The sequence below is a fragment of the Lissotriton vulgaris genome, chromosome 3_1 (assembly GCF_964263255.1).
Source record: "Lissotriton vulgaris chromosome 3_1, aLisVul1.2, whole genome shotgun sequence".
NCBI lineage: Eukaryota > Metazoa > Chordata > Amphibia > Caudata > Salamandridae > Lissotriton > Lissotriton vulgaris.
In genome coordinates, this window is record NC_141689.1 from 512,244,054 (window position 1) to 512,266,256 (window position 22,203).

At 45.4% G+C, this 22,203-nt stretch overlaps 1 protein-coding gene across 2 annotated transcripts in view; it reads right to left on the reverse strand.

Annotated features, from left to right (window-relative positions):
- IQGAP2 (IQ motif containing GTPase activating protein 2) overlaps positions 1 to 22,203 on the reverse strand; it is a 1,114,959-nt gene that overhangs the window by 578,640 nt on the left and 514,116 nt on the right. For both annotated transcript variants that reach the window (XM_086960756.1, XM_086960757.1), the window contains exon 4: positions 13,106 to 13,183. In XM_086960756.1, coding sequence (XP_086816882.1) covers positions 13,106 to 13,183 — 78 coding nt within the window. The remainder of the gene's footprint in view (positions 1 to 13,105; positions 13,184 to 22,203) is intronic.

Here is a 22,203-nt window from a genome sequence, read left to right on the forward strand (position 1 = left end):
CACACCCTGGACTCTTGAGGACCTTACGGATTCTAGGGCAGATGGTCTGGATATCATGGCCTCCCGAGAATGAGATCCTATGTCTGGATACTGGTACAGAGATCGGTTGCTTGGTGAGGTGATTGGTCTAGACTCTTAGTACAGCCCTAATGTTGGACTCAGTTGCTTATGTCATTGCTTGTTAGGATAGCCTACTATACCTTGGGTGGGAAAGTGTTTTCTGATAGAATTAGCTGCGGCACTACTAGGGAACGTGTGGCCACCGGATGACCACTGAGGTGGACCATACGAGTGACTCTATGTGATAAACTGTAGGTGGGGTAGGGGTCGGGTCGGGGAGCGGGGATTGGTGTATATGATAAGATAAGCGGATTGGGAGTGGGGTTGCTCACGTTCCCTGGAGTTGTTTATGGGTGGGCGACAGGCACTCTGCATGTTGGGGGTGGTGGGCGGTTCTAGTCCCACTAAGCAAGGAGGCAAGGGCCGAAACCCATGTTAATGACATTCTTTCGAAACATGTGGAAAGTCACGGAATCCTGGACCCCTCCCAAAATGGCTTCCGTGCAGGCCATAGTACGGAGTCTGCCCTACTGGCCACTACGGAGCATCTCCGGATGATTTTAGATTCCGGTCATAGTGCTGCGCTGATTCTCCTTGATCTCAGCGCAGCCTTTGACACGGTATCCCATGACATCCTTCTGAAACGTCTGGAGATGACCGGTGTGACTGGCCTCGCACTTGCATGGTTCCGATCCTTTCTTAAGGATAGATCCTTCAAGGTGTCGGCTCCTCCTTATCTTTCTAAACCCCACCCCATCGCTCAAGGTGTCCCCCAGGGTTCAGCGTTGAGCCCCTCCCTCTTTAATCTATACGTCCAGCCACTCACGGACGTGGCTAGAGAGTGGGGGCTCACGCTTGTCTCGTACGCGGACGACACCCAGCTGGTTGTCACCCTCTCGGAAAGCCCGTCCTTCGTGACATCCAACTTTAAAGAGGGTATGACTGCTGTGGCCCGCTGGATGACGGACAACTACCTCCAACTCAACGCCGGAAAAACCGAGGTGCTCCTCCTAGGCCGTAACACCAGCCTTTGGAACGAGCACTGGTGGCCGTCATCCCTAGGCGCCACTCCACTCCCCAAAAATTGTGTCAAAAATCTGGGAGTCTGGGTTGATGCCAACCTTAGCTTCCAGTCCCACACAAAAAAGGTGGCAGCCACCTGCATAGGCCTTTTAAGGAACCTCAGGCCCATACTTGGGCTCTTCGATTCTAAGGCCCGCCAGGTTATCGTCCAGGCCACCATCCTATCGCGCCTGGACTACGCTAACGTCCTCCTTTTGGGAGCTAATAAAGCGGAAACAGCTAGGTTCCAACGCATCCAAAATGCGGCAGCCAGAACGCTGGTTGGCCTCCCACGCAGATGTTCAGCCAGAGCTACCATCCGTAAGCTCCACTGGCTGCCCGTGGATCGCCGAATCAAATTCAAGGCCTTAGTCACGATCTTTAAGATCGTGAAACAAGGAAATCCCCCTCTGCTTCGTAGCCTTGCCCAACCTTACGTTCCTGGCCGTGCTTTGCGCTCTGCCAACCAACTCCTCCTGACAATCCCTAGGATTCGACTCTGCCGAACTGGAGGCCGCTCCTTTAGCGTCCTTGGCCCCAAACTGTGGAACGATCTCCCCCTTAGCATTCGCTCCATTGACTCCCTCCCTGCCTTCCGCAAAGCAATTAAGACTCACCTCTTCCCCGCTCCCTAGTTTCCCCCTCTCCCCCTCCCCCTCTATCCTCAGTCTGCGCGCCTGTTCTTAGCGCCGGGACACCCCTTTGCCGGGGTAGCTGTTGCGCTTCACCAAATCCAGAAATAGAAAAATAAAATAGAAAAAATAGGCAGGGAGGGGGGGGAGTTGGTTGGATTAACGGTACTTTTGAGTTTAAATGGGTGGGAAGATGCTTTTGGGGGGTATCATGCAGCAGGACAAAGTGATTGCTTAGGTATGCACAGCTTGTTTGCTTTTTTTGTTCGCAGGGAAGCCTCAATACTAAAAGGTGCTCATTGACACTCTGGGGGTCGCGCATGTGGAAGCAGGGAAATGCCCGAGATGCCCCTGGGTCTCCACAAATACCATTCTACAGATTTTTGTGTCTAATAGCAAAAGGTCAGGGACTTTGATTTATCACCTGGAATGTTAACAGGTTGGGGGACAAAATTAAGAGAGGTGTGTGACGCAGTATGTCCACCGCCATGGCCTTGATTTGATATTATTACAAGAAAACCACCTGATTGGTAACTCGTGCAAGGCCCTCGACAGGAAGGGGTATCGTATCATTGTGCACTCAGGTTTTACCACTGGATCAAGAGGGGTGGGGGTCCTCCTTCGAAAAGGTTGTCCATATATGATACAGGAAACTTGGACAGATCCACAGGGCAAATATGCAGCATGCACAGGTATGTGGCCGGCAGCGTTCTAAACGTAGTTCAGGGGTGTGGAATTTATTACAATATTTACTTGTCCATGGGGCAGGTTGCTTCATAAATCTACTTGTCCTGTAATAAAATCCACTTGTCCCTTTGGTGCCATGTAGTGCTCCCACAAATTATGGCAGCAATCTCATTATATAAGAGCTCTTATATAGCCTCTCTGATTATGCCAGGGCATATCCCATAGTAGTGTTTGAATACTAGTAATCATTTTATGTTGCCACGTTTCCGCAGCTCCACATACTGGGACTGAAGATGGTGGTAAGCAGTAGTTCCAGGCTTGGAATGCCCAATTGACTCTGTGCAAACTTACTAACTTGCATGTTTTAAGGTTTTCAACAAATCTTCTCTAATCTTTCCCATACTGAGAAATGTTGGAAAATTTCTCCTGAGAGTGGCATACGTAAACCTTCTGTCAGAGTTGGGAAAAAAGTAGTTGGCGGGAAAATGAACTTTCAAACATCCAGGTTTTCACATGAGCAAATGTACACATGCATATTTGCTCATGCTAAAATGCAGTTCACAAATATTTTGTAGAAGTACAATTTCTTGCCCTGCTAATGTAAATTCTTGTGAATTCACGAAAGCCATATAGCAAAGGTGCACTTTTGAGACTTTCCTTAATAATTGGGCCCCTAATTTGGTCTGGGGTTAACCATGACTTTATGTGTTTCTTAAAATTCCCTCTCTCTCTGAATCGGCTGGCTTCACTGTGAGTGACAGCATTCTGCTCTTTCACAAGGAGCACATCGGTACACAAAGTAGTTTTGTTCAGTACCAGTAACTAATGTAGCATTGTGTGCTCTTTGAGACCAAAAACAATTTTTGTGTTTGCCAATCTTTGTTATAATGGCGAGGGCCCAGCAGTTCTCACATCAATAAGATTTTACAAAAGCCATGCCAAAACAAGTCACGCATTACCAAAACTAAAAAGCTGACCACCAATGTCAGACCTACTGGCTTTGCCAAGGCTTGTTTATTTTTGTTTCCCATAATCGTGTTGAAACTGATTACACAATTTTTCCAATATGAATATTTTTGGGAAATACTAGCATGCATCAACACATTTTACTAAATAATGCTGCAAAGAAATGGTACCTGACATTTTACAGTAGTTTAGCAAAATGTTATTTCCCTAGTTTTATTTTTTATGAATATTTTATATTGAAAGCAAAGAAACATTCATCTTGATTTCAAGCTTCTGCAAATATATGCCTCTAATCAGAGAGCATTCTGTGAGCATCATGCATAGCCTCCTGTTGCTAAACTTTGAAACCGTGTGTACACATTTTTATACTGGAACCACTGTCAGCAGTGCAGTCAGAGCGTACATTTACTTAGAGCGCTCTCCCTAATAATAAAGGCTTTCAATTAATGAACCATGAATACAAGTTTGAACAGCATTAACACATGCACACAAATATTAACTAAACTACAGGCAGTACCCTTCCCTGATCCTTAATGTGGTACTGAAAACTGGCAGCCAAAGGGTTTGTGCTGCAGGGGGTTGGGCCTTCTGGTCCCAAGGACAAAATACAAACTAAAACTTGTTGCCCTTGACCCCAAACAATAGGTCCTGGGCGTCGGGCTATAGGAATTCCACATCCCTGTAGTTTCTGTATATGATCCACCGGGTCTGCAGAAATTGACATTGACAGATGTTGGGACACTTTTGCTTAATCTTCCAGTGGCACCCTAATCATAGGGGGTGACTTCAACCTGACAATTGACAGTCAACAAGACAGATCCCTGCCCAGACAGGTCCCAATAGATGGCTCCCAATTACGGGACTTTATCGAAGCCCTGGGGATGTTAGATATCTGGAGGTGGTCGCACCCTCATGACACACACTACACATTTCCATCTAGTGAACACGGCAGTCAATCCCGAATCGACTATTTTTTTACACATGCACAACACATACATGACTTCTCTGACCCTGGATATATGGCGCGGTGGGTATCGGATAAATCTTCAGTGCTGGTGACACTTGGCGTACAACGCCGGCTGCAACCTGGTCCGATACGGATCCAGCCTTGGGCGCTAAAAGTCCGGCATATTAAAGACACCCTGCGCAAGGATACATAGTACTATTTTCAAGAAAATATTGGCTTGGTCCAGTCGGCCATCACGCTTTGGGGAGCCTTTGGTGCAGTAACAAAGGGGAGCGCGCTATCATTGATGGCTGGTCACAGAGCCGAGCGTTGCAGACGGGTATTAGAATTAGAAGCCAAGATCCTATGCCTAGACGCTGATATTTCTCGAGCCCCAGACCCTGATACTCTGCACCGACGTGACAAACGACAGGATTACAAACAACTGCTCCTAGAGGACGCCAATAGACGTGCTCTGGCCACCCGACATCGTATATACGAACAGGGGGAATGCACTGTCAAGCTACTTGCGTGGCTGGAACGTAAGGAGCAATCTGCACGGTGGGTGCGTGCTATTACGGGATCCGAGAATGTTCTCATTACAGAACCTCGGGGCATCGCGAAGGCCTTTGCGAGCCACTATAGGACAGTATATGATTGCACACAAGATTCTCAAGCTTCGCATGCGGCAGAACGCCTGGCCATTATTATAGTGACTGGCCTCTCGGAGCAAGATAAGAAGGCATTAGAAGTGGACTTGTCAGTTGAGAAAATTCAGAAGGCAATACAGGATATTCGGGCGGGTAAGGCGATGGGCCCGAACGGTCTCCCGATCGAACTATTCAAACCCATGGCTTCCAAACTAGCACCACATTTACTGAACCTATACAATGAAAGTTACGATACTGCCCTCCTCCCAAATGATATCCGCAAGGCCACTATTGTAGTCACCCACAAACCTGGTAAGCCTGTAGATGTGTGCCTCGTATAGGCCCATTTCCTTGATTACAACAGAGGCCAAGATTCCAGCCAAACTTTTAGTGAACCGCCTACTCCCCTATCTCACGGACTTGATCCATCCGGATCAGTCAGAATTCATGCCAGGACGGAATACTGTGCACAATCTACGTTGTGTACATGATGCACTAGGCACGGTAAACACACTGGAAGAAGGAGCGATTCTATTGGCGCTTGATGCCAAAATGGCATTTGATACTATATCATGGGAATACTTGTTCGCAGCTCTTGGCCACTTTGGGTTCAGCAACGAGTTCATGGGATGGGTTAAATTGCTTTACACACAACCCATGGCCGATGTCTCAGTGAATAATCATCGTTCCACTCTGTTCTCCCTGTGTCGGGGCACAAGGCAAGGATGCTCTTTGTCGCCACTCCTTTTTGCCATGGTTCTAGAGCCACTGGCGGTTTGGATAGGGGGTGACCCGGGTATTAGAGGCATTCAATGGACGAACGACCACGAAGACCGCTTATCGCTGTATGCAAACAATATTTTGCTTTATCTCGCTTCGCCGACGTGCTCCTTGCACCGTGTGCTCCACATTTTTCACATATTTGGTGCGCACCCTGGGTACCAGATAAACTGGTCTAAATCCCAGATGTATCGCCTCTGGGGAGAGTCACCACGGAGTCCCCCGGGATACGATATTCCGGTGGCCTCACTGGGTTTCCGTTATCTAGGTATGTTCATCACTATCAACCCCACACTTTTCTTTGAAAGAAACTTGCTCAAACCGTTGCAGAGGTTTCGCTCAGATGTCACACATTGGAAAACGCTTCCCCTTACCTTGCTAGGGTGTGCATCCTTATTTAAAATGCTTGCTCTACCGCGGTTTCTGTACGTGGTACAAAACACGCCCATCCAGGTACCGGATTCCTACTTTTCGCAGATTGATGCTACAGTACAAGATTTATTGTGGGACAACAGATCTCCTTGCATTGCCATGGCCAAGCTTACTATGGGATGGTACGATGGAGGGATGGGTCTGCCGGATGTGCGCCTCTACTATCAGGCCTCACAACTGACGGCCATCAACCAGCGGGTCTTTGGGCACCATGATGACCCCAGCTTTCGCACTGACCACTGGCTATTAGGAAAAGGGGGCTACAACAGAGTACGAACCTCAAGAAATTGTGTTCGACTGGTCCTACGGCACGTACTGTAGAGGTGTGGCATGAAGCACAGGAGAGTATGGGATGGCAGGGCCGCCTCACAAAAGCGACCACCCTATGGGAACCGGACATTCTGGGACGGCTTAGTATGTGGGCTGGCTTTGATAAGTGGGATATGATAGGGATCTCCACGGTGGGCGATCTGTGGGTTAAGGGCAAGAAGGCATTGTTCTCCGATCTTCAAACTAAATACCAGTTAGCGCAGACAGAGAGATTTTGCTACCTTCAGATCAGCCACGCCATTGACTCCGCCCTTCATAAAGATACCCCCCTCCCAGACTATTCTCCCCTGGAAGACAGCCTTATGCTGGATCCTATGCTCTTCAAGGCCATCTCCCTCAGTTACTAAAACTTGATTAATTACCGAGGCGATCCAATGTTGAGACTGAGGGCGTCCTGGGAGGCTGAGCTGGGGGAGCTACCCGACGAAGACTGGCTGGAGGCACTGTCTTCACCCCGGGCTGTGGCCATCCCGATGCAGCTTCGCCTGGTGCAGCTTAAAATTCTCCAAGTATATTTTGATGCCACACTGCTACACAGACTAGTCAGACGATCTGATGATCCCTGCCTCCGGCACTGTAACCAAACAGGAACGTTCATGCATATTATATGGGACTGCCCGCACAAACAACAATACTGGGCGGATGTCACCAGACAGTTGACTAGAACCTGTAACAAACCTATCCTCCCAACCCCTACACTTTTTCTCCTCAATATCTGGGAAGCAACGAACCTCACGCAAGCCGAACAGTCATGGTCCACGATGGAGTGGAGTATAGCGAAACAAAACATTGCTCAAAAAAGTGGTGTAGACACCGTACCACTGCTACGGGATTGGGCTATAGGTATGGACCATGCCATGATTTCCGAAAAAACAGTATATAAAGGACAGGGGTGCCCCCGTAAATGGGATCACAAGTGGGGGCGCTGGAACAAATATAGAGGGGAGATGTGTGTCTCGCCGATGGTAAAACTGAGGAGGGAAACACTCCTGAGACTAGGAGATGATGAGATATTAGCATAAGCGGAAGAGAATTAGAGAGAGATGTGTATAGCTGAAGTTTCCTGACCCGAGAGCATGTAAGCGGCCCACCGGTAGTTTATTATGTTCTTGTTGGAATGTACAGTCCTGGACCTCTGCCGGATTGATGATGGGAAAATAATATTGTAATCTTTTGAACACCTGTACACGAGTTGTCAATGCAACTCTGCTTTTGTTTCTAATAAAAATTGTTTAAAAAAATAAAAAAACAGTATGTCAATGAATAATATCTAAATGTTAATATTACAAAATTTGAGCTTCATTTTTGTGTTTGCAATTAACATTAACCAACAGCCTTCACCTCCATATCATATATACAAGGGACAGCTTATAACAATCCATCAAACTTCAATTATCTTCCTTGCATGAAGATAAACCTTTCTCTCAGTGGCGGTTCGTCCATTGAGGGCGTTGGGGCGTTGCCCCACTAGCCATGGACGACCGTCACTGACTGTGTCACACTGTCACTGTCTGACACTGCGCATTATACCCATTACCGACACTGTCGTGCCTACGACAGTACAGTCATTAATAATGCAAATGCATTTTGAGGTCGGTCGGGACGGACGGACGTCATCGCGGAAGGACTGGTGGGGGGCGGGCCTGCGGCAGTGAGTGGCAGGCTGGCAGATAGCAGCAGCGTCAGCGTGGCACTGGCAGGGAGGGCAGCAGCTGTGTGCGCATTTAGGACAAGTCGATTTTATGACTTGCCCACGCATGCGCACACATGCAGTAGCCCCCTCCCTCCTCCTCCTCCCCTAGCACCCAAAGAGGCAGAGACCCGGGGGAGCCGGGTCTCATTATGGGCAGTATAAGCCCTGCTCTTTTGCCAATCCTGGCGCAGTGGCGATGTTAATGCTGCGCCAGGATTGGGTGACTTAAATTACCGCGCACGAGGATGGTGGTCTCGGGAGAGTGAGGTGAGCGCGCAGACCTCGTCAGGGCAGACCTCGTCGTGACGTGACTCGTCTGACGAAGTGTGAGAGTCTGTGTCGTCAGACAGTCAGTAGTTCTGATGAAAGGCAGCACAGCACGTAAGTACTTTATTTTATTCAAGTACTGTACACTTAGGAAGGCATGGGGGTTCCTGGCACTAGGGGCGAGGAGCAGGAGCTGCTGTGTGTCCCTCTCTCGACTCGAGACATTACTTCACCCAGGGCTCAAAGAGTATTGAACCAGGAGACTCCCGCACTCAATCCGGGGGCCAGCAGGTGGCTGAGGGGCGGGCGCGAGGGGTCACTTCATACTTTCTAGACATTGTTTTTTAAAGACGCCCGTGAAGAATGGAAGGAGCCCCGGGATCAAGAATCCAAAATAATTAAATGTTGTAGCAGGGTAACTATCAAACAACAAATGCAGTAAGCAACATTTATTTTTGCTCTGTGCAATTTCTATTTATGCCGCTTTCGAGTAAGATGACCTTCGAAAAAACGTTAACATACGGGCTCGAGCCATTGTGCTGCGTTTTTATTTAAAAAATGGTCCACACACCTTTACAACGTTTAGAACACCCCCTTCCCCTCCGCGAACTGGAAAGATTACAACTTGCAAAACCGCCGTCAGAGGCTCTTAACGTACACACCTCCAGGAGGCCCACGGCGGGTGCACCTGCCAGCCGAGAGCAGGAAGCAGGAGGAGAACGTAATGAATGTACATTATTAGACAACCTGCACTATTAGGGTCCCTGAGGCTGAGATCAGATTCTGGGACCTCCCCGGCCGGTGACTGAGTGACTTATGCAGTGCTACACTACACTAACTTCTGAAAATTATTTAACAGAAAGGTTTGTGCTTCTGAAAGTTATTAGCTGGTGACCAGAAATGTACATAGACAGGCGTGTTTACTTTCCTAATTAAAGTGGTATACGGGGGGCTGGAGAGCAGCTGTGCCGTTTAAGCAGTGCCATGCTTTTACAAAACAGCGCCTATGCCCTGCTACTCATGTTGTTACTCCCAGACTCACCCAGTCCCACCCTCCGAGTCAGGTGATGTGTGGTGTAAACATGTACTGTAAATCATGTGGTTTGCTTTGTGACTGCCTGCCTGGCACCCACCATTTTCATCTTCAGGCCAGAGTTTGGTTTGTGTTTTTTAAACTCGTACGTTTACACTCCTACTCTGTACTGGGTGCATTATTTATGCTATATTATGCTTTGTCTGTGCTTTGAATCCAGCTCTGTAGATCAAGTAAATTTAAGCACTGTATTTTGGTGTGTAAAAAGGCTAAGTCATGGTGTATAAAGAGTTTAGCATTGTTCGCCTATCTCAGCTCATCCTTATATAGTTACTTATAGTTACTTAAACTTAGTAACAGGGCTACAGAAAAGAAATCACTTTAATGATGAAAGACTTTGTTTCTAAACATATTTTCATGCAAAATGGCACTCAGCTACTGTGCTTGTGTGTTGCCAGTTCCTGTGTTAGGTTTTAGCTTTGTGACTTTCTTTTTAAAGCTAAAAGCGATGTATAACCTGGGTATGGAGCATCCTTTGTTTGGGGTGTCTGTTATTTGAAAGCGTTTTCTGTTTAGTGTATGTGTGGCACTTCTATTTGTTTCTATTTCTTACACTTATCTACTGCTCTAGTCTCTGTACTGCAGCTGGTTGTGTGTGTGGCACAAGTCCTAGTCAGTGCTGCCACTTGCTCTATGTGTCTTTGCAGCTCTAGTCTCTGTGCTTCTCAAATTTTCTTGAAAATGCACCATTTACCCACTATTTTTTCAAAAGCCCCCCGAACCCTCTCTTAAGATGTTCAGCCTCGCTCGCTCGCCACAGTGCACTCTGACAGAAAGTTTATGCCCCACCTCTTTCAAATGTCACCAGCCGCCACTGCTTTCTCTCATCATTTCACGTTTAGTAAAGTCAAGATGGCAGGTCTTTGAATAAGGAAAAAGGTAGGGAAAAATGGGGAAATTAAGATATGAAACAAAAGGAGTGCAGAGATTTGATTAGGAACGAGGATCCTCAAAGGTGGCTTGCACAGAGGCACTGCTACCAAGTAGACCGCTTCAACATCTTTTACATCTGTCCTTACTGCAACATGTCTAGCTAATAGGACACAGCTATGGTCTCACAAAAACACCAACAATGAATCACTAATCAAATACTTGCACAAAGATTAGAATTAAACTGAATTCAAATAAAAGGACATTACTGCTGTCAGGGGTAGCTTGGTCAGTAAGATTGATTTAAGCTCCAGATTTTCCAACAATCAAGCTGGCATATAATGTTCAAATACATTATATGACAAAAAGAGTGCACAAGAGGGGCCTAAGCAGTAGTGGAAATGGAGAGGAAGGCGGATTGGTAGTCGTACTAAGAGAGAACAAAATTTTTTGTAAAATAACCAATATTTTTGAACACTTTTAAAAGTGAGAGGGAGAAAGTATTGTGCTTTTTTGTCTGTGTATGTAAACATTCCTGGTGAAATCCGACAAAACCTCGTCATACCCGACTGAAAGCCGCTGTACCCAACAACTTTTCGGAAAATACATTTATTAGGGCGGTGTAACAGCCCAAATACACCCCTTGAAGCTACGCCCCTTACAGCTGTACATTTCATCTGATCCTTTGATTGGAGGCCACCACCATTAGCGCATACTGTACCTATCCATGGAATATTTACGAAATCCAGGACCATCATAGAGTATTTATGTATGTATATATGATCAGTTTTATAACACACTATCATGTACTTTGCACAACAGAATTGTTGAATAATATTTCGACCTAAGGGGTAAGATTCAAGTGCATCTTCCACTCACAGTTTATATGGTGGGAGCTCGGGAATGTAGATAGCATCCTGGACACTTGAAAGACTGGGTAGTCCCATTTGAGCCACATGCAGAATTATGGAATGATGCAAAATGGGACTGACCCCTTTAGTTAAGGGGGTGGTGCTCCCAGCTTAAACAGGGATTTAATAAAAGCCTTCCTTAAATAGGACCATTGTGAAGGTCTTCTTGAAGGATGGGTGAGGAAGCATTGTTCTGCCCGGAAGTCACTCCATCAATCGAGAGTAATGCACTTTGTGCTCTGAAAGATTTTCTCTTATGCTTGCCCTTTTGAAGCTCGGCCCTCGTTCCGCCTTGACCTGTCTGCGCTCTATTCTTGACCATTTCCAAGAAAAGAATGAGAGATCATGCTTAAAGTTTTAATTGGATCCACAGAAGTATCTTCTTAGCCGCAGTGATAAAGTTGAACCTCACCAGATTCATTCAAAGTCTTTCAACCTAACTCCATCAACTGCAGTATTTGGATATTTTTGGGAGCTCCTGCTTAGATTTTTTTTTGCATTACTCAAGCTACAGCGTCTACTTCAAGATCAGGAAATTTAAGGAACCAATTCTTCCTCTGTTGTTTTATATCTTAAAAAGGTCTAAGAGCTGATCCCTGTAATGGAGTCCCCATATGCTATTGGCTTCTGAAACGCACAGCTCTTTTATAATAGCAACCGTAAGGTTTGCCTGTAGTAGCATCTAAAATGGGGGCAGAATTATAAACATTATGGGCTTTCACGATTTAAGCTTTATAAGACAGGATGTTGCGCCAGTATCAGTAGCAAAATAGTTAATTAAAAAAGGCCAATGAAGTTCCCCTCTTCAGATCCTAAATGCTCTTCCAATCAGACAATTGGAGGAACTTCTCCCGTTCAGAAAATGCGTGAAAACCTGGCTGTTCCCTAAGGCCTAGTACTCTAGTGCCCATGTCACACCTTTCTTCCCACCCCTCACGGAGCTTTTAGCGCCAGGATACCTGCAAGGTGATAGCTGCGCTCTATAAGTTTATAAATAAATAAATAATAAATATAAATAAATAATATAGTTAAAGCGTGGGGTAAGACCATAGAAAGTCTACAGGCCTCATAGGCTTCAGCTGAAGTTCGGAATGGGTAACTTGGTCCAGATTTGATAAGATTCATTTGGAAAAGGAGCCCTGTCCTCAGAGCAGTCACAGTTTACTAGTGTAGGAGGCCAAGGCTGGAACCACAAATTCAAGCTCATTGCGCCCAATTTCAGGAAATGCGTTTGGATTACATCTCCATGGGGCAGCGACTTAGTATTACAGCCTGCAAAAAATGCTATGCCTGCAGGATAGGGACGAATTGAGGAAATGTAGTCAAGGAATATTTAAGTGAACAGTTTAAGAAAGGACATGCCAGATGACCTGAACATGTTGGGCATCAGACTGTTAAGGGAGTAGATAACGAAAAATCTTTTCAGTGGCAGGTAAAATAAGGTTGAAGTTTAAGCCTCAGCTAGGTTGGAGGTTTGGCAATTAGGTCTCCCCTCAGTAACTGAAATCCTAATATCAAACGAGCATCGTGTTAATAGTCTTTTCGGCTGATTTCACCTTGCTTATTCACTTTCTAGCATCACCATCTAGGCCTACCTGCAGGCCTGATGCACAGCTTGACAGAGATTTCTAACAGATTTACACAAAAAGACATGTTACTTCAAAAGAGATCAAGTAAAGTATATATCATATAAAGAAAAAGTTAACACGTGCTCTCAGTTGCTTACTTTTGGCAGTCCAATGGATTCCATGGCCCTTAACCATTGTACTGTATTGTCTGTGTGTCGAAAATGAAGGCCCGATCGCTGCAAGAAAGAAAAAAAGCAAGAAATTATGCTAGAGAACATTACACACAAGTTATTCCAAGAGTTCCAATCATAAACATCACAGAGTAGAAACAGTCAAATTATTAGTTTAGGAGGCCAATTCACATGGGCTTAAAAAGTAAATTTATTCATCATAAGTATATGTCTACTATTTGTAAATAATTCTATTTTTTGCATCTGAGGAATACGCACATTGTAGATTGCCGTAGAAGTAAAGTTGCTTGCTGACTTGCCTTGACAAATTGAACCTTTTGACCTCTAATATGAAAATGTTTTCAAGGTAAAGGCTGAGCTTCTCCTTCATCGAATTTATTATGGGCATGTCTTGGTGTTTTCCTCACAGTTTGCACACTAACTTAAGTCTTTTGTGTTAATAAGTATAGTAGGTACACAAACAAGCTGGGAAAGCCTGTGAAAAAGTACAAAGATACAGTTATATGGGTGATCACCTCCTCCCCTGAGTACAGCCAAGTTCTTGTCAATACATGTAAATGTATTACTTTAGAAAATAGACAGTACTAGAGAGTTTCCCTGGTAGCAAGTTCCACCTGTAGGCACAAATGTCTGAAGTACCTCTGTGAATGTGCATCAGGCATGTATACCAGGAGATGGCACCATTTGGGGATCATGGTGGTAATTAGGTGCTCAAAAAATGTTGTGCTCTTACCCATAATTATGCAAATATACCATGACTCTGCGATTAAACATGGCTCTAAGGGCCATATGTATCAAGCCTTTTGTGATTCGCAAAGGCCGAAATTCGCAGAATTTCGGCATTTGCGAATCGCAAACGGCCTTTTTGCATGTTTTGGGATGTATGAAACATTCCCAAAATAAGAAATTGCAAACTTGTGCGATTCCTTATTTTGCCATAGCATTTAGGGAATCGCAATTTTGCATATGGCATATGACGCACATACATGCCCATTGGGCATGTATGTGCGCCATATGCACACACATGTAATTTACAGGGGTGCAGCAGTGTGTCCTTGAGACACCCCTGCACCCTTGCAATAATTCTCAAATTGCGATTAGCAAATTGCGAATTCGCAATTTGAGAATTATTTGGAAATCATTCCTATGGGCCTCCTGGCCCATAGGAATGCATTGGAAATTATTCCTTAATTGCGAATTCGCAAAATGCGAATTCGCAATTATGGAAGCTTAAGGAATCGCTAATAAAATGCGATTTTCTTTATACATACCATTTTGCGATTCCTAAATAGCGAATCCTTAAAAATCGCTATTCAGGAATCGCAAAAGGGTTTGTTGATACATATGGCCCTAAATCGTCTACAGTCTGTCTTAAGTTTAAATGCATCTCACCAATATCACCATACCCAAACTAACAGACTGAACTTTTCTATTGCTTCCACTCTCAGATTGCACCAAGACTGCTCTAGACAGACGAAGGAAGACCCATCTGCCTTGTGTTTGGACCTACCTTTAACATAGCTACACCTCAAGCCTTAAAGCACCTTGTATGAAAATGTAAGTTTGCATGAGGTCTCTCCAGATTTTATTGCTATAGTGGGTCTATCTTAGTGGCATATTGCGACTGTAAGCACCAGCAGGCAAATGAACTATTTTCAATGCATGTGACCTGTCCCTTAAACATCGAAATAATTTGATAATTCCAAAAGTAAACCACCCTTTTAAGCAAGCTCACAGCAATATGGGCAGAATGTGCATCAGGGGTATACAGTCAGATGTCACATATAGGCTATAGTGTAGACGTACACCAACCACAGGAGTGACTTACAAAACATAGAATCCTGTCTGTCCCTGCAACACTGAACTGCTTCAGCGAGCCAGCTTCCAAGCAATCCCTTCGACATGTAACCTTCTAAGTAGTGCCTTGGCACACAGAGTAGCACCAAGAAGAAGACGGATTGCTACTTACTACATGAAGCTCAAGCAGCATTTTCATTTTCATTTTTTGAAGGCCCGGTTTCAGAATAGAAGTCATATTTTTCCTATGTTGGTTTAGAACAGGACTTAAAAAGAAGCATTTTGATGTAAATCTAACTTATTGGTGAACACACGTTTGATAAATATGCCCCAATGTTGATTTTTGTAAACGACATGCTTCAAGAACAATGTATTATGCCGGCTAAACCCTCTGTACACCAAGACAGTCTTCAGACACGCCTCTGTTGCTGCTCTCCCGGTCGCTGCATTTAATTAAACCAACTTGTTCCAGTTTTGCCAAAAGCCTCTTGTCTTTTCATTAATTCAAGGTAAATTCATATCCAAGCAACATGGAGGGGCTTTTGAGAGAAGTGCCGTTTTGGTACTGGCAACAAAGTGGGCATAAGCGGTGGAAGCGGCTGCAGTGCAGACAACTGGTTGATGTATCCAGCTGGTCTCTACGGTGAAGGTTCCTTCTGGCCGGACTGCCAGGGCTCCAAGGTGTGGTGGAGGGACACTATCCAGGAGGCCACCTACAGTTGATGGTGATTTGCCACCAGATATAAAAACTCAGTAGAAAGCCTTGCTCCAGAAGGCTAGGACCCTGATTTTTTATTTAAGAGGTACACTTGGGAGTAACTTCTTGTAACTCGAGCTCAATAAACCATATGATTACCAACACTTAGCCCAAACCCTAGCTGTTGCTCTTACCTGCAGTGCTAATAAGATAGCATCCAGACTAGGGTTTTAAAAATCTAGTCCAAGGCACCTTTTTTGCTTGTTATTAGAGGGACTACCTCCTCTATAGTCTTGCTATTAGTGGGGCTACCTACCCTCCAGTCAATATGACTGCAAGAAAATTATGTTGGAGCAAAGCACTCACATTTAGGGCATGCAGGAAAATAAAATCAAGTCATGTAGGCACTTTAAAAGGTTTAGCACCCATCTCAACGTTCTTTGAAAAAGAGGATATAAATGCAGGCTTTTATTCAGACGGTCATACTCAAAGCACAAAAAGAGGGACTGGAAGGACATCAAAAATGCCTACACCCAACCAGAAAGTCACTAAGCAAGATATCTCTCTGAATATGGCAAGAAGGTATTCCCCCTCCCCCCAGCCCCCAATAGGGTCACTGGTAAACCTTACGAACAATCTAATGACAGAAGTACAGGGTGTGCAAACTACATTGGGCAACAGACTTGTGCAGATTTTCTTCTACCAGATATAAAGGCAGCCTATTTTGTAATTACTGGTACACTGAATGATTGACCACCAAAAAAAACAAATACTCTACGACTAGACGATGAAGGGTCTACTACTTTGTGCACTGTAGAGCTATCAAATTACATTTCGTACTCAAATATTACTAGTTCTAGGGTCACGCTCAACTTCCTAGAGGGACATCGTCAAAACCCCCGGAATGCTCTACAAAAATTAAAATACAAAAGGAGCGTGAAAATAAAACATGAATTATTGTCACTTCAATTTCACATTTCAATTTAAACCATCAGTGCCAATAAACAATCTTCCAGGCGGATCTTATATAGTTTGGTTTCTTTATTCTGAACCAAATGTCGATGTCAGTCAGCTTCCAGACAGAACATTATTTTATATGACCCTGCTTAACTTCTGAGATCAGGTGCTTTCAGGGTGGTATGGCCGTACAAAAAAAAAGTCTGTCTCTGAAGTGTCAGTGGACAAGACGGCTAAAATGACGCTCAACCTTTTTAGCAATACTCTCTGTTGTAATATCCCCTCGCTCTTGTATCAATATCCATAGCTTAACTTGGGGGGGCGGGGGACCAAGAAACATCCAACCGTGTAGGAGATTATTTACAGGTTTTAGAATCTCTCCTCTGCTTGAAGAGAATTCTCAGCTCTGATTTAGCTCTTCTTGAGAAATCAATGGCAAACTCTGACCATGTTTTTGAGTCATTATCTTTTATCATCCCAGGTGACCTAGTTGTTACGATTTCTCTCTACCTAATATCTGAAAAGAGGAGGTCCAAGGTGCCTTTAATCGAGAAGGTACCGGGAGGAAATCACTATAATCCATCTGAGCCCGTTAACTCACCAACTTCTTCAAATAAAAAGAATACAAAAGTCTGTAGCAGGAAAAGCAACAGGAAATTCTGGTGCATAAATAACGAGCATTGGCAAAGCCACTAGGTCTTGGCAATGCCCGAGGTATTGGCCAATCAGTGTGAATGTCTTTTAGCCATGTTGTCTGGCAGAACATCTGCTGTTCAACGCGTCTCAAACATACTGAAAGCCCAAAATTACAGGATGTTGGGCAGAAGCCAAGTCTCTTCACCTCCCATTTTTGAGTTTATTGTCCAGCCCCTCCTAACATAAAAAAGTGTTATGATGTGGCCTTCGCTTTCCGCGTCATAGCGCTTTTTAGTGACTTTCAGCCATGTTGAACAGCATATGTGCTGCTAGAAAACAAGGTTAAAAGGTTAAAAGACATTCACATCTCTCTCTGTTGGAAATGGCCCTTTTTGCAGGGTTATCATGATTCTTTTTGCTTCCTCCTCCTATTTTTTCCTGACCTGTGTTTGTTTTCTGTAGAGCTCTGGCACTTTACCACTGCTGATCGGTGCTAAAGTGCATATGATCTCTGTGTAAATTGTTATTGTGATTGGTTATCCATGATTGCCATATTTGTTTTACTAGTAGGTCCCTAGTAAAGTGCACTGAGTGTGCAAGGGCTGGTAAATCAAATGCTACTAGTGAGTTGCAGAACTGATTGTGCCACCTACATGAGTAGCCCTGAAATGATGTCTTAGACCTGCCACCGCGGTGCCTGTGCGCAGTTTGTTATCTGCCATGTCGACTTGGCAAGTGCACACACTTGCCAGGCCCTAACCTTCCCTTTTCTTACATATAGGGCACCCCTATGGTAGGTCCAAAGTACCCCCGTAGCAGGGTGCAGTATTTGTGAAAGGTAAGACATGTACTGGTGTGTGTAACATGTCCTGATAGTGAAATACTGCCAATTTCGTTTTTCACTATTGAAAGGCTATCTTGCCCCATAGGACAAAATGGGGAATGCTTTGTAACATTTTACAAGCATTTCTTCCCATAGCGATAAGATAGAAAAATGGAGTTTGGGATCGCTGAACTCAGGATTTAATAACACATATTTTCGTAAAGATGGTTTTTAAATTGTGCATTTGAAAATACCACTTTTAGAAAGTGGCTATTTTCTTGTTCAAGCATCCTGTGTGTCTCTACCTGGTTGTGGAGTGACTGTCTGGCTTTGGAGTGACAGGGGCTGGGGAGGTGCAGTGGCTCCAGGTGTCTGGATGAGTCAGCACTAGGCAATAGGCCTGATCTGCATTTGGAGTGGTGGGAGGAGTAGCACCTGTACCTGAATAGGGCCGTGCCTGCCGACCACAATGCAGGCTCCGCCCCCCTGTGGGTGTCTGGAGCAAAGGTTCACACTGAAAATGGATGTTGTGGTGCACTTGCAGAGTGCCCCCCAGAACTGGTTTGAACTGCGTTCAGAGCCCCTTCCACAAAGAGTATAAATACATTTTGGGCTAGAAGCATCAGATCAAACCCAAGACTTTAGATCACTCCTGGGATTCAAGAGGAACCTTTGCCAATGAGAAGAGCTGGAGAGACTGAGGAAAAGTACTGTCCTTGCTGTGTTTCTGGGGTTGGCCTTCAGTCGCTGTTTCTGCCAAGGAAAGGAGAAGGACTTGGCTGTGTAATGTGTCCCCTGCTTGAAGTGTGGCTCAATGGTTAGAGCGGCAGAACCTGATGCAGAGGTCTGGCCCGGGACCAGGGTTAATTCCCGCCTCAGCGGCTCTTGGACTTAATCTCCCCAGACCTGATAATTCTCTCGCCTCGGTGCCTAGTCTAATCATGCGTCCCACTCTGTGACTCTGGGCAATAGCTTGCTTAACCTCCACGATGGCCCCAGCAGCGCTTGGATGCCTGGCTTCACCTTGGGGGTGCCCAGGAGTGGAAATTTCACAGGGAAAAGCCAGGAAGGGTTCCACAGCGGTATGACTGCAGCGCCGGGACGCCCCGTCGCTGGGGCAGCCGTGCACTTTACAAGTACAACACATTTACATTGAAGAAGATCTCCAAGGGCCTGAAGTGAGCTGGCCTCCTGTTCTGAAGTCTCAGGGACACAAAGACATCACCCCAGCTCCCCTAAACTCTGCTGCTGTGAGTTCTGACCTGCAAAGAGGTTCCTGTGCCAGGTTTGGGCCTCTGGAGGTCGATGCAGCGGTTCGGGAACTGGAAGAAAGAAGAAACTCAAAGAACTACAGAAATCGATGTATTGAGGGATCATGGCTGAAGAGTACAGACGTAGCGCCAACATATCCCGGGTTTCCACGCATCGTACCTGTGCGGCAAGTTATTCTGATGCATCACCCTCAGACAGGAACAGGCACGAAGAATCGACCCATCACTCCCCGTACAGACCGGATTCGACGCAACCCTTCATCTGCATGCAGTGAGACTGTCGCATCGCCTCCCCAAGGTCTCAGGAGTGTCGCATCTCTTTGTTTTCAGACGCTGCGGCTGTTGGACTTGTGAACTTTGAAGCATCTACAGATACGCTGGTGAAAAGTCATGCATTTCTAGTTTTCTATGTTACGAGTTCTTGAAACCTTTTGAAAGTCATGTTTTTAACTGTGTATGGTGGATTTGCGTCGTCTTGGTCTTAAGTTTAGATCAAGATATTTTATTTTTCTAAACTGGTGTGGTGTCCTTTTGTGGTGTTATCACTGTGTTACTGTGAGTGTTGGTGCAATACTTTACACTTTGCCTTTGGGATAAACCTGTCTGCTCGTGCCAGGTTACTAAGGGGGATTTACCCTAACGTGAAACAAGGGTCCCTATTTGGACAAAGGTACCTACCTCTCCCAACTAGAGACCCCCATTTGTAACAATAACCATTAGTTTCAACTTATAAGATAGAAATTGTATATCCCACTTACATACTGAAGCATTTGAATGCACAAATGAGTTAAGGGCTTATTTTAATGGCCACGGACAGACACTTTTCCCTTTTAATGCAGCTATATTGTCTAAAAATCTCACCATCCCTGTAATATGAGACAGAGGGTCTACCAATTGACAAATGTCTCTTCATGGACACTGTAGAGGCAAAAGCTCTACAAAGATTATGTGTCCTCATATGTACTTTTGTCTTGAGCCTGACTGCACTCTTACGTTGGGGGTCTCAATCTGAGGCCAGTTCCCTAAGGAGGATACTATGGAGGGTCATATTTATGGAGCAAAGGCAGGATAAAATTTTAAAGAGGAATCTTTATACAGCCTTATATTATTTCAAATGAAAAGAGGCATTTGAATCTGTATCTATGATGAACCTCAATCTCTTCCTTAAAAATATATGCCAAGTATTGAGCATGGATCTAGATATATCTTCCTGCCACCTAAATGACAGACATGACATAGTAGGAGCTTCCTGTAATATGAAGCGAATGCAACCTTATCTGAGATGTAGCATTGAGCATAAAGTTCAGCACTTAATGCTTCTTATTAGACTTCAAATTTGAATTTTGAATTTGAAAGGATTTGTATAGCGCTCGTACACCTGGCGGTTTCTTGGCGCTCACTGGAAACTGCTACTCAGTGTGTCGGAAAGGGGAAAAAGTTGAGCATTTAGGATGGGAAGGCTTGGGTGAAGAGGAAAGTCTTGAGGTCTCTACGAAAGAGGGGGTACTGGGTGCAGGTTCTGAGGGGCAATGGGAGGGAATTCCAGAAGGCTGGACCTGTGGTAGCAAATTTTGAACCACCCCACTTCTTCCGTTTGAAGCGGGGAACCAGGAGAAGGTGGTGAGAAGCGGATCGGAGATCACGTGAGGGAGTATAGGATTGAATGGCCGAGTTAATGAAGGAAGGGGCGGAGCCTGTCCGGGCTTTAAAAATGGTGCAGCCGAGCTTGAATAAGACGCGTTGCCGGACAGGGAGCCAGTGAAGGGAAGAGAGAAGTGGGGTAACATGGTGTGATTTAGAAAGGTTAAAAACCAGCCGAGCGGCCTGGTTTTGAACGAGCTGGAGACGTCTCATGAGGTAGTTGGGCATGCCATGGTAGAGGATATTGCCATAATCAATGCGAGATGTTACCATGGCTAGAAGAATTAGTTTGAGCGCGTCTGGGGTGAAGAATCGAGAGACTCTGCGGATAGTCCTAAGTGAAAGGAAGGCTGAAGAAACCACAGCAGAAACTTGAGAATGTAGGGAGAGTTGATTATTAATTTTAAATCCAAGAGTTTTGACAGAGGATACAGGAGTGGGAGGGGAACCTAGTGAGGGGGGCCAGAAGGAGGAGGTCCAAGGGCTGGAGCAACCACCCGTCAGCACCAACTCCGTTTTATCGGGGTTGAGCTTCAGGTGGTTGAAGTTCATCCAGTCTTGGATGAAGATCATAATGGACTGGACATTGGACACGGACTCCGGGGTAGAGGAGAGGGAAAAAATGAGCTGGAGATCGTCTGCGTAATTGTACACAGAGACCTCCAGTTGCTGTAAAGCAAAGATGAGGGGGGCAATGTAGAGGTTAAATAAAAAGGGGGACAAAGAGGAACCCTGGGGGACACCACACTGTATGGGTTGAAATTCCGCAGAGAACTCTCCCAGACGAACCGCTTGAGTCCGGCCGCTCAAAAAGGAGGATAACCAAAGTAAGGCTGTTCCTCTGATTCCCGCCGCTTCGACACGTGAAAGTAAGATGGTATGATCCACCGTGTCAAATGCGGCGGAGAGATCTAAAAGGACCAGAGCCTGATGTTGATTGGTATCCATTCCTTGTCGGAGGTTGTCCAGAACTGATGTTATAACGGACTCAGTTGAGTGGGCCGGGCGGAAGCCGGCCTGTCTTGGAGCCAACACACCATGACTTTCCACAAACTCGCTCAGGGTTTTTGCCACGTGTCGTTCCAATACCTTGGACAGGTAAGGCAAGAGGGAAATTGGGCGGAAGTTGACTGGATCGGAGGGATCTGCTCCAGGTTTTTTTAGAATCGGAACAATCACTGCCGATTTGAGTGCAGGGGTGACGATGCCCTGAGCCAGCGAGCTGTTTAGGAGCGCTAAAGGT